At 63.0% G+C, this 12,383-nt stretch overlaps 1 protein-coding gene across 1 annotated transcript; it reads left to right on the top strand.

Moving 5' to 3' along the window:
- The first annotated feature begins 3,549 nt into the window (after window positions 1–3,549).
- Window positions 3,550–11,581, top strand: PPM1J (protein phosphatase, Mg2+/Mn2+ dependent 1J). Its single transcript, XM_084302109.1, has 10 exons — window positions 3,550–3,848; window positions 5,158–5,284; window positions 5,500–5,823; window positions 6,254–6,366; window positions 7,453–7,537; window positions 8,869–8,987; window positions 9,170–9,233; window positions 9,359–9,466; window positions 9,618–9,769; window positions 10,042–11,581. The coding sequence occupies exons 1-10, from the start codon at window positions 3,553–3,555 to the stop codon at window positions 10,187–10,189; spliced, it is 1,536 nt and encodes a 511-aa protein (XP_084158235.1). The 5' UTR covers window positions 3,550–3,552; the 3' UTR covers window positions 10,190–11,581.
- The last annotated feature ends 802 nt before the right edge of the window (window positions 11,582–12,383 follow it).

The following is a 12,383-nucleotide window of genomic DNA, read 5'->3' as shown; positions in this document are numbered from 1 at the left end:
AACAGGGTAATTTCTCTTCCCCCCTGACTTCTTGTTAGACTTCCCAGCAGCAGTCTTCAACATTGTTCTCGTTCCTGGCTATGACTCTTCAAGGAGTCCATTATTTTACCGAAGAGGAAGGGAGGGGGCGGGGGCTGTGCATTCCCCTGAAGCCTTTGAGAGCAGATTTTAGCGCAAAGATCCCTCGGGCGGTGTGGAAGGGGTAGGTCAGTCCTGGTAGCATCAGGGAAGGGGCAAGAGCCAAGTGACTCGAGGAGATTCACCTGCTGACCTCCCCCTCTGCAGCAGAGGGAGGTGGTAAAAGCCTGCAGGAAATATGCACCTGAACGGGGTCCTTTGGTCTGCCACGAGCTGCAAAGGGGTCGCGGATGAGCCCCGAGCTGCAGTGCTCCCAGGGCTTCTCTGCACTCGAGCAGGAACAGACATGGAATAAAGATGTGTGGTTGCATTCACATTATCCCTTAAAAGAAATAACAATAAATTCTGAACTTCCCAATTACAGGGGACAGGCAAACCTTGGAAACCATTAAGAGCTGCTTCTTCTGTTGATGAATTATCCAGAGTGCAGAGCTATTTGCTGAGCTTCACTGTATTACACTAATTATAAATTAATATATTGCTCATTACACAGTAAAGCTGTGCAGTCGACTAATGCACTGCTGCAAAGAGCTTATTTTAAAACATCCTCTGGTACTTTTATGATCAAGATGTTTAATTTACTTCCATACTGGCTTAAATGCCACCAACATGTCATTCTTTCACATTTTCTTACCAGAAAGTGCATTACAGCTCAGATATCCCTGGCTTCATCCCATCTCCTCTGGGGCCCAGCAATGCATAGGAATGATGAACATTAGAAAGGCTTTTTTAATGATGAGTAGTTGCACGAGAAATGAAGCAAAGTGGCAAAATTTAAGCCCAATTCCCTTGTTACTAGTTTTTAGTCAGTGTTTAGCATGAGCAGAGATCCTCAGATGATGCAGAGCAGCACACAGAGCCCCTGGGTTTAGATCAACGCAAGCAATCGCCCACTCGAGGGGAGCTGCGGCAGTTCTGTTGTGCTGGAAGGAGCTCGCTACAGCCTGGGGGTGGAGATGCCTCCAGGACCGAGTTTGGAAGCAGAAAGCTGATGGCTTTTGGTGGGCTTCTCCAGGACAGCAGCTCTGCCAAGCAGGGGGGCACCCGGAGCCGTCTCCAGCAGGGTGAGCCCCTGGTGCAGGCGGGGCGGGCGGCTTGGCTGAGCCGGGGAGCAGGGGGCAGAGGCCACCCCAGGAGGGAATCCCGGAGTGGGAAATGCGAGGGCAGAGCAGATGACGTCCCAGTTAGCCACGGGGGATTTTCCTGGAGCTGTTCCCCGGCACTTGCAGCCTGACTCAGCCTGTGACCCCCTGCGAACCCCGGCACACAGGCGGCACCGGGAAAGGGCTCGCCAGGACGGCAGACAAGGAGGAAACCTCGCCGAGAGCTTGCGGGCACGATGAATGGGAGGAAACGTAGCTCCCTTTCTTGGAAAACAGCTATTAGCACCGCATTGTTTCAGGGCACAATCCTGCAGCGTGCTTTGATGTCAGACCATTCCTTCTGCGTAGTGCTCAGCGTAACGGGAAAAAGCAAGCCTACAGAACAAGATCCGCCTGGCGCAGAAGGCGTTTTGGACGCTTCCATTTCCTTCTTTCCAAGGAAAGCATCCTGGAACAGCCCTGCCGGGTCTCTGCTTCGCGACCTCGGCGGCACAGGGGATGCTCCCGTGGCCCGGGCACGGCCAGAAGGGACGCGAGGGGAGGGCCGGGGGGGGGGCCGGGAGCGCTCCCGGGCCGTGGCGCAGCCTGTGCCGCCCCCCAGCGCCCACCGCCCGCCCTGCAGCCCCGCGCCCCCCCCCCTGCAGCTCCGCGCCCCCCCAGGCGGAGCCACAAAGCAAGGAGCAGGCATTGGAGGGGGGGCGCAGGGGAAGGGGCGCACGCGAATCTTGCCGGGGGGCGCAGCGGGGAGGTGGAGGAAGAGCTGAGCAAGGAGAGGTCCTCGCCCAGCTCCCGGCCGGCAGCAGAGGTTCAGAGGTCCCTACGGTCAGATAAAAAGGCACGGTGAAATTTGAACCCCTGGCGAAATGCAGCGAGGAGCCTGACCTTAGCCGTGTTGCGGCTCAGGGAGCTGCAGAGCAGCAGTTTCCTCGAGCCTCCCTCGTTCCTGTGGCACCCTTATTAAAGGGTGGGAGAAAGAGCAGGGGATAATAATTGAATTGGAGGCAAACAACAGCGGGGACACCCAGGTGGTGCAAAAGAAGGCAAGAAATGAAGCAAGAGCTTCAAACAGGGGCGTTGAGAGTAAGCATCAGAAAGCAGACTGGGAAGGGAGGTACGAGTCTGGGCGTGCGGGGACCTTAATGTGACAGACTGCTGAGTAACTTGAAGCTAGGGATAAAAGGAATACAGGGAGTACCGAATAGCATCCATAGGTTGACCTTAACAGTCTGCTATAATTAAGCAAGATCTAGCCAAGAGTGCAGGCTAAAGCACTCAGAGCTCTATGGAGCTAGCAGTGAGGTGCTTCTGCTCAGACCTTGCAGCACGGAAGACCTGTACAGAAAGGAAGAAAGCAGTTCCCCTGGAGAACTGAGGGCACTGGAGCACGCAGGTCCTAGCAAACAAACTCAATTTTGCTTTACAGCAGGGAAACATGGTGGTGTTTTTTTTTCAGCGGGTTTTTTGTTGTTGTCATAGGAACCCAGAGGCAGGCAGGTGCTGAGGTCAGGCTGTGCAAGAGACACCGCCAGAACTGCCAGCTCCTCCAGCAGCGCGTTACCCCGGCTCAGTCAGAGCTGCATCCCAGCCGGGGCAGGCCCATTGCAGCCTGAGTGGAAGGAAGAGGTTCTGCTCCCAGCCCTGAGTCACGGCAGCTCCTCTGCAGGCTGGCTCGTTATTAATAGCCTGGCGCGATTGCGAGTGGGTTGGGTTTCACCGGGGAGCGCAGGGAGAGTGACAAAGCACCTGCCACGGGAAGCAGATGCCGTGGCGGAGTAGTAGGTGGCTTTGCTGCAGCCCGGGGAGCGCCAGGCTGGACGCCCCTCCGCTCACCGGCACAGCGCGGGGAGGGCAGCGGGCACGCGTGGGCAGGGGGAGCCGGCGGGCAGCACACGCGTGTCCCTCTCCCTGCTGCTCCTGCGCCTCCCGCGGCCTCTCCCAGCGCTGCCGGCCGCTGCCCCGCGCCGTTCAGGCTGCTGCGGAGCTGGCAGCGGGAGGAGCACCGGAAGGAGCGGCGAGCTGCCCGCCGGGGGTCCCCAGCTGCGCCCCGGGGGGGGCTGCGGCACTGACCTCGCCTCCCCCCGGTCCCGACTCCGCGATGGGCAGGAGCCGGGGGACCGGCAGCGGGGCTAACCCGGGCTAACCTGGGGCTAACCCGGCCTGCGGGCACCCCGGGGGGCGCTGCAGCATCTCCCGGAGCGCGGCTCCCGCCGGGGGAGGGCGGTGGCGGTGGCGGCGGCCCCGGTACCGGGGCGGGACTCGGGGCGGGGCGGCGGGGCCGGGCTCGGCTTGGCTCGGCACGGCTCGGCCCGGCATGCTGCTGCGGGTGCGCTCGGCGGTGGGGCACCTGGTGGCCGGGTTGGGCCCCGGGGCGGGCGCGCAGCCCCCGGCCGAGCCCCGGCGCGGCGGCGGCGGCGGCGGCGGAGCGGGGACCGGCGGTGGTGGTGGCGGCGGTGGTGGCAGCGGGGGGGCAGCGGCGTTGTTTTGCCGGCCGGCCTTCCTGCAGCTGACGCCCGAGGAGCTGCGCCGGGCCGACGACCACACGGGCAGGGCCGTGCAGAGCCCCCGCGACGGCCGCCGCCGCCTGCCCTGGAGCACGGGCTACGCCGAGTGAGAGGGGCTGGAGGTTGGGGGGGGGGGCGCGGGGCTGGACCCCACCGCCCGTTAACGGTTGTGCGGGATGCCCCGGGGGGTGTTAGGGATGGGTCGGGGCCGGGGGAGGGATGGGATGGGTAAGGGGAAGCCGGGGGGGGCTGCTCGTCGCGTTCCCAGCTCCGCTGTTTTTGGCACCGATGTGCCCGGTGCCGCTGTCACGGACCGGGAACCGACACCGGGGGGGAAGGAACTGCTCGAGCAGGTCCCGGGAGGGGGGAGGAGGGAATCGAAGCTGGTTTGGGAGCAGGACCTGACTCCCACTTCCCCTCCGAGGGCCCGCTTCTCTTCTCCTTTTACTGGAGGGGGAGTTTCGCCCCCGAGCTGAAGGCAGGTGGCAAGGCCGCCGGTACTGCTCGGTGACACCGCTCTGCTCCCGCATCCTGCACGCAGCCGGGTCCACCCGGGGTCTTGGGACCCCCCCGAGGTGCCAGCTGCTGGGGGAGGAGTGCCCCGTGCTCGATCTCTGCAGAGCAGGAACCTTGCAGGCTCTGGGGGGAACGAAGGCAACCCGCCCTCTGCTCAGCAGCAGGACTTCTCTTTGTGTCCCGAGACTTCTTTCTGCAAACCGCTTGAAAAGTCCGTGCCCAAATAGCTCTTGCGCACATTTACTGCCTCCCCCCCCCCCCCCCCCCCGTGAGCAGGTTTGGCAATCTGGAGCTGAAATCTGCTTTGCCAGCAGAAGCTGCAAGAAGTCGATGCGAGTCGTTCTGCAAAAGTTCTGCCGGTTTCATTTTCATCTCCTCCCCTCTGAGCCACCTGCGCCCGCTGAGCGGTGCTGCTCTGGCAGTGAGGCCAAAATCCCCTCGCAGTGTCTGAGCCCAGGCTGGCTGTGCGTGTGCTGAGGCTGCTGCAGGGTTTCAGGCATTTTCTCTGCTTGGGGCAGCGGTGGGGACCTGCGGCAAGGCCACCTTTTTTTGGCCACCTCCCTCTGCGGGTGCCCGGCCAGCCGCTGTCCCTGGCCCCAGTGCTGCGGGGGGACCGGGCGCTGCCACTGCTCCAGGTCAGCCCCCGTGGCCAGCCTGGGACCTCTGCTCACCTCGCTGCTGCTGTGTGGGATGGGATGGGAGCCCCTGTGAGGAGCAGGGATGGGGACAGGAATGGGGACAAGGGGGTGAGGTGCTGCTGGGGGAGCCTCTGCCATGGCCTGGCTCACCCCTGTTCTCAGCCAGTGAATTAGGGTCGGGTTTTCTGGAGTACCCGTGGGCAAAACCTGATATTTTGGGTGCGAAAGAGTGAGCCTTAACACCTCCTTCCCTCCTTGCAGGGTGATAAATGCGGGGAAGAGCCAGCACAACGAGGACCAGGCGTGCTGCGAGGTGGTGTTTGTGGAGAGGAGGCCGAGCCCCAGGGGCCGCCCGCCCTCCGGGGATGGCAGCGGGGAGCTGGATGGGGTGAGAGCCGCAGCAGCTGCTGTGCCCTGGGGCTGGTTGGCGCTGGGAGGCACTGGCCAATGTGCCCCTGGGGGCTGTCCCGGAGGAGCCAGCTGCCACAGACGGTGCTGGGTGTCAGTGCAGGGCTGGGACACGCGAGGCAGAGCCCCCACTCCCCGCTCCCCATCATCTGCTTCCTCACAGCACTCGCTGACCCTTCCTCTCTCTCCCCACAGGGCAGGAAGGGATTTTATTTCCACTACTGGGCTTTGTTTGATGGCCACGCGGGCAGCGGCGCTGCCGTCATGGCATCCAAAAGGCTCCACCTGCACATCTGCGAGCAGCTCCGGGACCTGGTGGACATCCTGCAGGACCCCTCCCCGCCTCCCATCTGCCTCCAGCACGACGCCAGGGCTGGCGCAGCTGAGCTGAGCCGGGCGCCCCTCACAGAGGACAACGGAGAGGTCCCCAGCGATGCCCTGCCACGCTTTCACCTGGAGAAAGCGGTGTCTCACGAGAGCCTGGTGATCGGTGCCATCGAGAACGCCTTCAAGCACATGGTGAGTGATCCCCAGCCTGCGGGGACGCCCGTTGGGTGCTGGCTGGGGGCGTTTGCTTTGCTTTCTGTCCCCTCCAGCAGGAGGCAGGTCTGCAGCGAGGGCTCCTGGCAGGGCGGCTCCTGCCCTGGTGTGCTGCTGTCCCCTGTTTTAGGGGTTCAGAGCACAGAGGCTTTGGGCTCGGGGCCTGTGTGGGTGCAGGATTTGGTCGCACTTCATTCCAGCAGTCCCCTCCCGTCTTGTTCTCTCCTGCCCTCTCCACAGCCCCGGGGAAGCCGTGCCCCTGCTGCCCACAGGACCCCAGGCTGCGTGGGGCAAGGTGCCCGGCCACAGCCTGATGGAGCAGCAGGATGCAATTTTGGGCTGCCTGGACCTCTGCTTGCTGGCAGGGGCTGCTGCTCGTGCTGCTCAGACCCGCTCTCTGTCTCCCCAGGACAACCAGATCGAGCAGGAGCGGGCGTCCCAGAGCATCTCCGGGGGCTGCTGTGCCCTGGCCGCCGTCTACCTCATGGGCAAGTTCTACGTGGCCAACGCTGGTGACAGCAGGTACAGCCCCCGGCCTTCCCCCCGTACCGGGGCTTGCCCCCGTTTCAGGGCGCTGAGGAGCTGGGGCTGTCTGGGGGAGGGCAGGAGCAGCCTGATCATGAGCCCTGAGAACAGCGTGCCGTGCCATGCCGTGCCGTGCCGTGCCTCGCCGTGCTCTCCACGTTTGCCTGGTGTGCTGAGGGGCTGCAGAACATCCAGCAGGACGTGCAAATTTATGTGCAGACAAGGCCCAAGGGAGCTTGGAGGCCCAGGATTTTGCCTGACAAATGCATTTCCTTGGGTGCATTCCTGTAATCACTCCTGGGTGCGTTCATACCCCGCAAGAATCAACAGGAAGGCAACGCCGTCTGACACGGAGGGCGAAGCTGGTTTGAACGCTTCTTGCCCTGGGATGGCAGAGGAGATGTCGGTGCCTTGCTGCTGGGGGTGTGCAGAGTGGCGTGGGCAGGAGCCGTGAGCGGAGGCTGGAGGTGATGAGCAGGGATTGTGCTCGGCCTCTGCCAGTCGGCCGTGGGGCTGTGCAGCTGGGTGAGGGTCTGCGCTCCCTCCTCGGGCACCAAACCCCTCCAGAGCCAGGCTCACCCGGGCTCTGTGTCCCCGAAGAGGATTTGCAGCCCTTGACAGGACAGCGAGTGGGGCAGATGGGCCACGGGTATCAGATCCTCAGTGCCCCCAGACCCCCAGAAACATCTCATAAGCAGCCATTGTGTAACCCATCAAACACTTTGTTAACCTGCAGCACTGGTGTGGGTGCGGGCTGGGCGCTTGCACCCCCGTCCTGCCGCTGGTGGCTTCTGCCTGTCCTGTGTGCAGCTCCCCGCTAACAGAGGCTCTGTAACCCTCGTGCTGCTCCCTCTCTAACCATACCCCTTCCTCTGGTTTGCTCTCCATCCCCTCTGCCCCCTGCTTCCCTTCCATTTTCCTGTCCTCCCTCCGGCTGTGCCAGCCAGGAGCCGCTGTCCCTGCAGCTGGGGCTGGGCAGGGAGCCCGCAGCGGGGGGAGGACGCTGTGCCCCTGGGGCACCCAGCCAGCCCGCCCCGTCCCCTCTCCTCCTCTCTAATCTCATCCTTCCATGTCTCATTGCAGGGCCATTATCATCCGTAACGGGGAAATCATTCCAATGTCCAGGGAGTTTACTCCAGAGACAGAGAGGCAGAGGCTGCAGTTTTTAGTAAGAAAGACCTTTCTTCTCGTCTCGTTCCTGCCGAGCCACCTCCCAGCCCCTCTGCAGCCCCCCGTGCTCCCTGCCGGGGCTGTTCCTGGGGGGCTGTGGGCACCCATCCATCCTGGCCGGGGGGTGCTGCTCGGGAGCTGCCCCCGCTGGCTGTGCCGTGGTTGCTGGGCTCCGGGCTCGCTGTGGGACTGTGAATAATGGGTTCTTGGCATGGCACCGGCACCGTGTTGGTAGGAGTGCCTGGAGCTGGTTCAGCCCATCGTGTCCAGCTCCTGCCCCAGGACCACATGGTGTCCCCTCCCCGTGGTGGCACCACGTCCTGTGTGCCCACCAGGCTGCTTTGCAGGGGATCTCAGCTCCGTGCCCCGCACCCGTGGTGTCCCCTCGTGCGTTCGGGGGCCCGCAGCGCTGTGCTCAGCCCTACTTTCGTGCCTGGATGTCCCCTGGGGGGCAGCTGAAGTGTGCCGGCGGATTTCTAGCTTTCTTCCTGAAAGCTCCCTCTCCTGCTCGCCCTGGACAAACCTTCCCGTGCCGCACAATGAGACTTTTTAAGGTTATAAAGACCTCTCTGACGGCAGCACGGGGGAGGAGGAGGCGTTTCTGCTGGAGGAGGTCTTGCTGGATGGGATTTCCTGGCTTGCAGCGTATTTGGAAAAACACTAAGGCGTTTTTTTCTCAAATCTATTTTTGAATGACCACGGGGAAGAAATTGCTGTGAGCAGGATCCTCTCCAGCCAGCGGCGATGCGCGGGGCCGTGCGGTGGCCAGGCCATGGAGGGGCTCTTCGTGCCTCTGCACCAACACCGCCCTTCTCCCCGAGGGCTCTTCCCCTTCCTTTCAGCTCCTTTCTTCCTCCACCTGCATTTTCCAGCATCATCCTGATCCCTGGTGCCTGCAGGCTGTGCTCGGGGAAGCTCCAGGGCTGCTGGCACAGGGCGTGCTGGGGTCTGTGGGGCGGGGGCTCTGTGGGATGCAGCTGAGGCCGACACCCGCAGGGTGCTGGGGAGGTGGCCCCAGGGCTGGGTCCTTGGGGGGGAGCAGCACAGTGACACCTCTGGACGTGTTCTCCACAGCCAGGACGTGTTCTCGGGGAAGAGGTGTCCTTGCTCAGCGTTGGCGTGGCCACCTCGAGCTGCTCCTCTCCTTGGGTGTAGCTCAGGAGGGCGGCTCGGAGGCTGTGGTATCCACCCCATTTCCCGGCAGGCTGCTGTGCCGGCTGCCCCGTGTGGTTTGGGGTGCCTGGTGGGCGATGGCAGCCCACGGGGTGGATGATACTGGCAGGACCCCGCTCGTGGCACCACAGCTGAGCCCCCTGCTTTGTCCCGCAGGCGTTCCTGAGGCCCGAGCTGCTGGGGAAGGAGTTCACGCACCTCGAGTTCCCCCGCAGGATCCAGCCCAAGGAGCTGGGGAAGAAGATGCTGTACAGAGACCAAAACATGAACGGCTGGTAACCCTGCTGCCCCCCCAGGAGGCTGCCAGCTCCAGCCCCCTTCCTCGTGCGGGCCCTGGGGTGTGCCAGGCAGCCGGTGTCCTGTCCGGGGACGCCTGGCCACGTCCCAAGCACGCAGGGGAGGTGCTGGAAGCTCTTGCCCACCTGCTGACACACTGCCTCTGGCTTGCTTTAACCAGGGCTTACAAAAAGATCGAGGAGGACGACCTGAAGTTTCCACTTATCTATGGGGAAGGCAAAAAGGTGGAGTGTGGGGCATGAGCTGTGCGGGGTGGGGTCCCCCTGCCCGGGAGGGGGGCGGTTTGGTGGCCTCCCTCCAAAGAAAGAAGAAAAGCTTCAAGCTTTCTTTTGGTTTCGCCTTCCTCCAGGCTCGGGTGATGGCCACAATCGGGGTCACGCGTGGCCTGGGAGACCACGACCTGAAGGTGTTCAGCTCCAACATCCACATCAAGCCCTTCCTGTCCTGCTTCCCGGAGGTGAGCCTGGCTCTGGATGCTCCTCGCCCGAGGGCTCCTGTGAGGGCTGGAGCTGGTCGGGGTGCCCGGACTGGAGCGTGTGGCGGTGCTGGGGGGCTGTCCGCGAGCCTTTTCGGCCCTCACCCTCGTGTCCTGCCCCGCTGGTTCCCAGGTGAGGGTTTACGACCTCACGCAGTACGAGCACTGCCCTGACGACGTCCTGGTCTTGGGCACCGACGGGCTCTGGGATGTCACCAACGACGAGGAGGTGGCCAGCGTGGTGATGGAGGTGCTGACGAGCTACGAGCCCAATGACCCGTGCAGGTGAGCTGCGAGTGGGGAGGGGACGAGCGTGGCCTGCAGGTGACATCCCCCTTGGTCTTGCTCCCTGGAGCAGCGTCGTGGCCACGAACCCGCTGGCCTTGGGGCTGTTGCTCCACAGGACACAACACGTCTGGGTGGCTCTGAGGGAGCTTTTCCTGCACCTCTGGCTCCTCCAGCTTCTCCTCACTGCTGGGGCTGGCAGCGTGGTGCCTCGGAGCCTGCTGGCCGTGGGTCTGGGTGCTGCTGACCCGCGCCGTGCTCTGCCCGCCCAGGTACACGATGGTGGCGCAGGAGCTGGTGGTGCGCTCCAGGGGGGTCCTGAAGGAGCGGGGCTGGCGGCTGCCCAACGACAGGCTGGGCTCCGGCGATGACATCTCCGTCTTCGTGATCCCCCTGGGTGGCCCGGGGAACTACACGTGATGCCCCATGACCCGGGGCACAGGGGCTCACGCTGCCCGCACGGACGCGAGCAGGACCCGGCACTGCCTCGGGGCACCTCTCCCTTCAGCGCTTGTTTCCTGAGCTGCCCACAAGGAGAAACTTGAAGCCTGCAGCCACCCCCCAGCCCCTGCCCAGAGCCCCCCTCACCTGCTGCACCCCAGCACCCTGCAGAGATGGAAGGGCCGTGGACAGAGCGGGGATGGGGCTCGGGGGATGTTTTTCGTGCTGCCACTTTCTTGATTGCTGTGAAGAGCCCAAATGCTCCCTGGCTTCTCAGCACGTGCTTGGTGCCTCGCCCTGGCCCAGAGGTGCTGGTTACAGCTGTGGGGCTGGGAGGCCGAGCACTCCTGCCTGGTGAGCCCTGTGCCTGCTGCTGCAGTCACCTCCTGCCCCCTGCCCTGTGAAGTCTGCACCACGGACACTGAAGCTGCTGCCGCTGGGCTGGGTGCTGCGTCTGGATGGCTGTGGCCTGGAGAGGGGCCCTGCTGGCAGCTGGAACCATACCCAGCCCCAAGCAGCCCACCTGGGGGTGCTGGGGTAAGGGGTGAGCCCCACGACTGATGCCCCAGCCTTGTGCTTGCCCCCTTGGGCTCCTCTGGGCACTCGGTCTCGGAGGACGTGGCAGCGCTCGGTCCCTGCGGCGCACGGTGAGCACCTGGCAGGACGGGAGCTGTTGCACTTGCACGTGTCTGCCAGCCCCTGGCTGTGCCACGGGCTCTGCCCACCACATCTCTTCATGCCTCGGATCACTGCTGTGTTTCTAGAGCCAATTATTTATTGCTAACCGTAGAGCTGAGCTGGGAAGCGTCTGAGTTATTTCCCGGTACGGGGTGGTGGTTGGTAGGAATGTAGGTCTGTGTTCCTGAGCGGGTCTAATTTGGCCACTGCTGAGCAGCAGTTGCAGAGCAGCCCCGTTCAGCCAAGCTTAACAGCTTAAACACGCTGCATGGATCTGCTTAGCTGAGGGCTGGGAACCCACAATAAAAGCAGCTTGGTTGTCACTGGGGAAAAAAAAAAAAAAAAAAAAAAAAAAAAAAAAGGCAGCTCGGTCCTTTTCCTTCGTCTCAGACCGGTGCTGAGCAGAGCTGCAGCAGCAGTTTTCTCTCCGTGGTATTTTGTTTTGCACCCTGCACACCTCTGACCTGCACCTCCGCGGAGTGTCACATCCCAGCACAACGCCAGGGCTGCTGGCATGGGGTGAGGGGGGCCAGCAGGGCCCCGTCCCTCGCTTTGGAAGGCGCCGTGGCCCCAGCAGTTGGTGTGCTGCTGGCACTGGGTGCGGCCAGCTCTCGTCAGGTGTCACCTCTGGTGAGTGTTTGTCCCTTGTAATCAGCGAGATGTAAATAAACTGGGTGCACTCAGTGGCACTGAAAGCCATCCAGCGAGGGTTTTAACCTGTTGATGTTTTTGTGCTGAAGGGAGCAGGGGGAGATGCTGGGACTGGAGCAGCTGCCCTGGCCTAGCGCTGTTTAAATAAAGGTGCCACTCGCAATCCCACCGCAGAGACTCGCTTGCAGAACTCCTGCAAAGAAGCCTTACCTAAAAGCCAATTAGCGCTGATTAATTTGTGTAGGCAGACTTGGTAATCATGCGAGCTGCTGTCCCTCTGCCCTTGCACCAGCCCGAGCCCCCTGAGACCCTCACACATGGGGACAGAGGGGTCGGTGACCCAAGGGGCCCTGGCTGGTGAGCACCCCGGTGGTCTCCCTGCCCACGGGCCCCCTCCTGTGGCTGTGGAGCTGGGACATCCTGGGTGGACTGCTTGCTGGAAGCACCCTTGTGCTCATACCCCTGCCGTCCTGGTGCTCCTGGGTCGATGCTCACCCACACAGCCCAGTTCTCCCAGTTCATGCAGCCCAGTTCCCCCAGTTGCTCTCGGCTGCCGCTGGCGGGGAGCCTCCCGCAGCTGCTGGGCGAGGCGGGCACGGGCTGCATCGAGCGCTGCCCCTGCGGTTCCCTTTCTCCCTCCGAAAACATTTCCTTTGGCGCCAGCTCCTGGCCTGGGGCTCGACAAATTACGGAGGAGTCGTCCCCGAGAGCCCAAAATAGAAACCGAGCGGGAGCCGGGACCCGGGCCAGGACCGGGGCTCCCGCTCCCTGCCCGCGCCTCGGGGATCGGGGGGGAGTCCGGGGGGATCCGGGGGGGTCCGGGACGGGAGGACGGGGGCTGGGG

Source organism: Netta rufina, assembly GCF_964035555.1.
Source record: "Netta rufina genome assembly, chromosome: 26".
NCBI lineage: Eukaryota > Metazoa > Chordata > Aves > Anseriformes > Anatidae > Netta > Netta rufina.
Note: the sequence above shows the minus strand (reverse complement) of the source record. Positions and strands in the feature narration are given on the sequence as shown.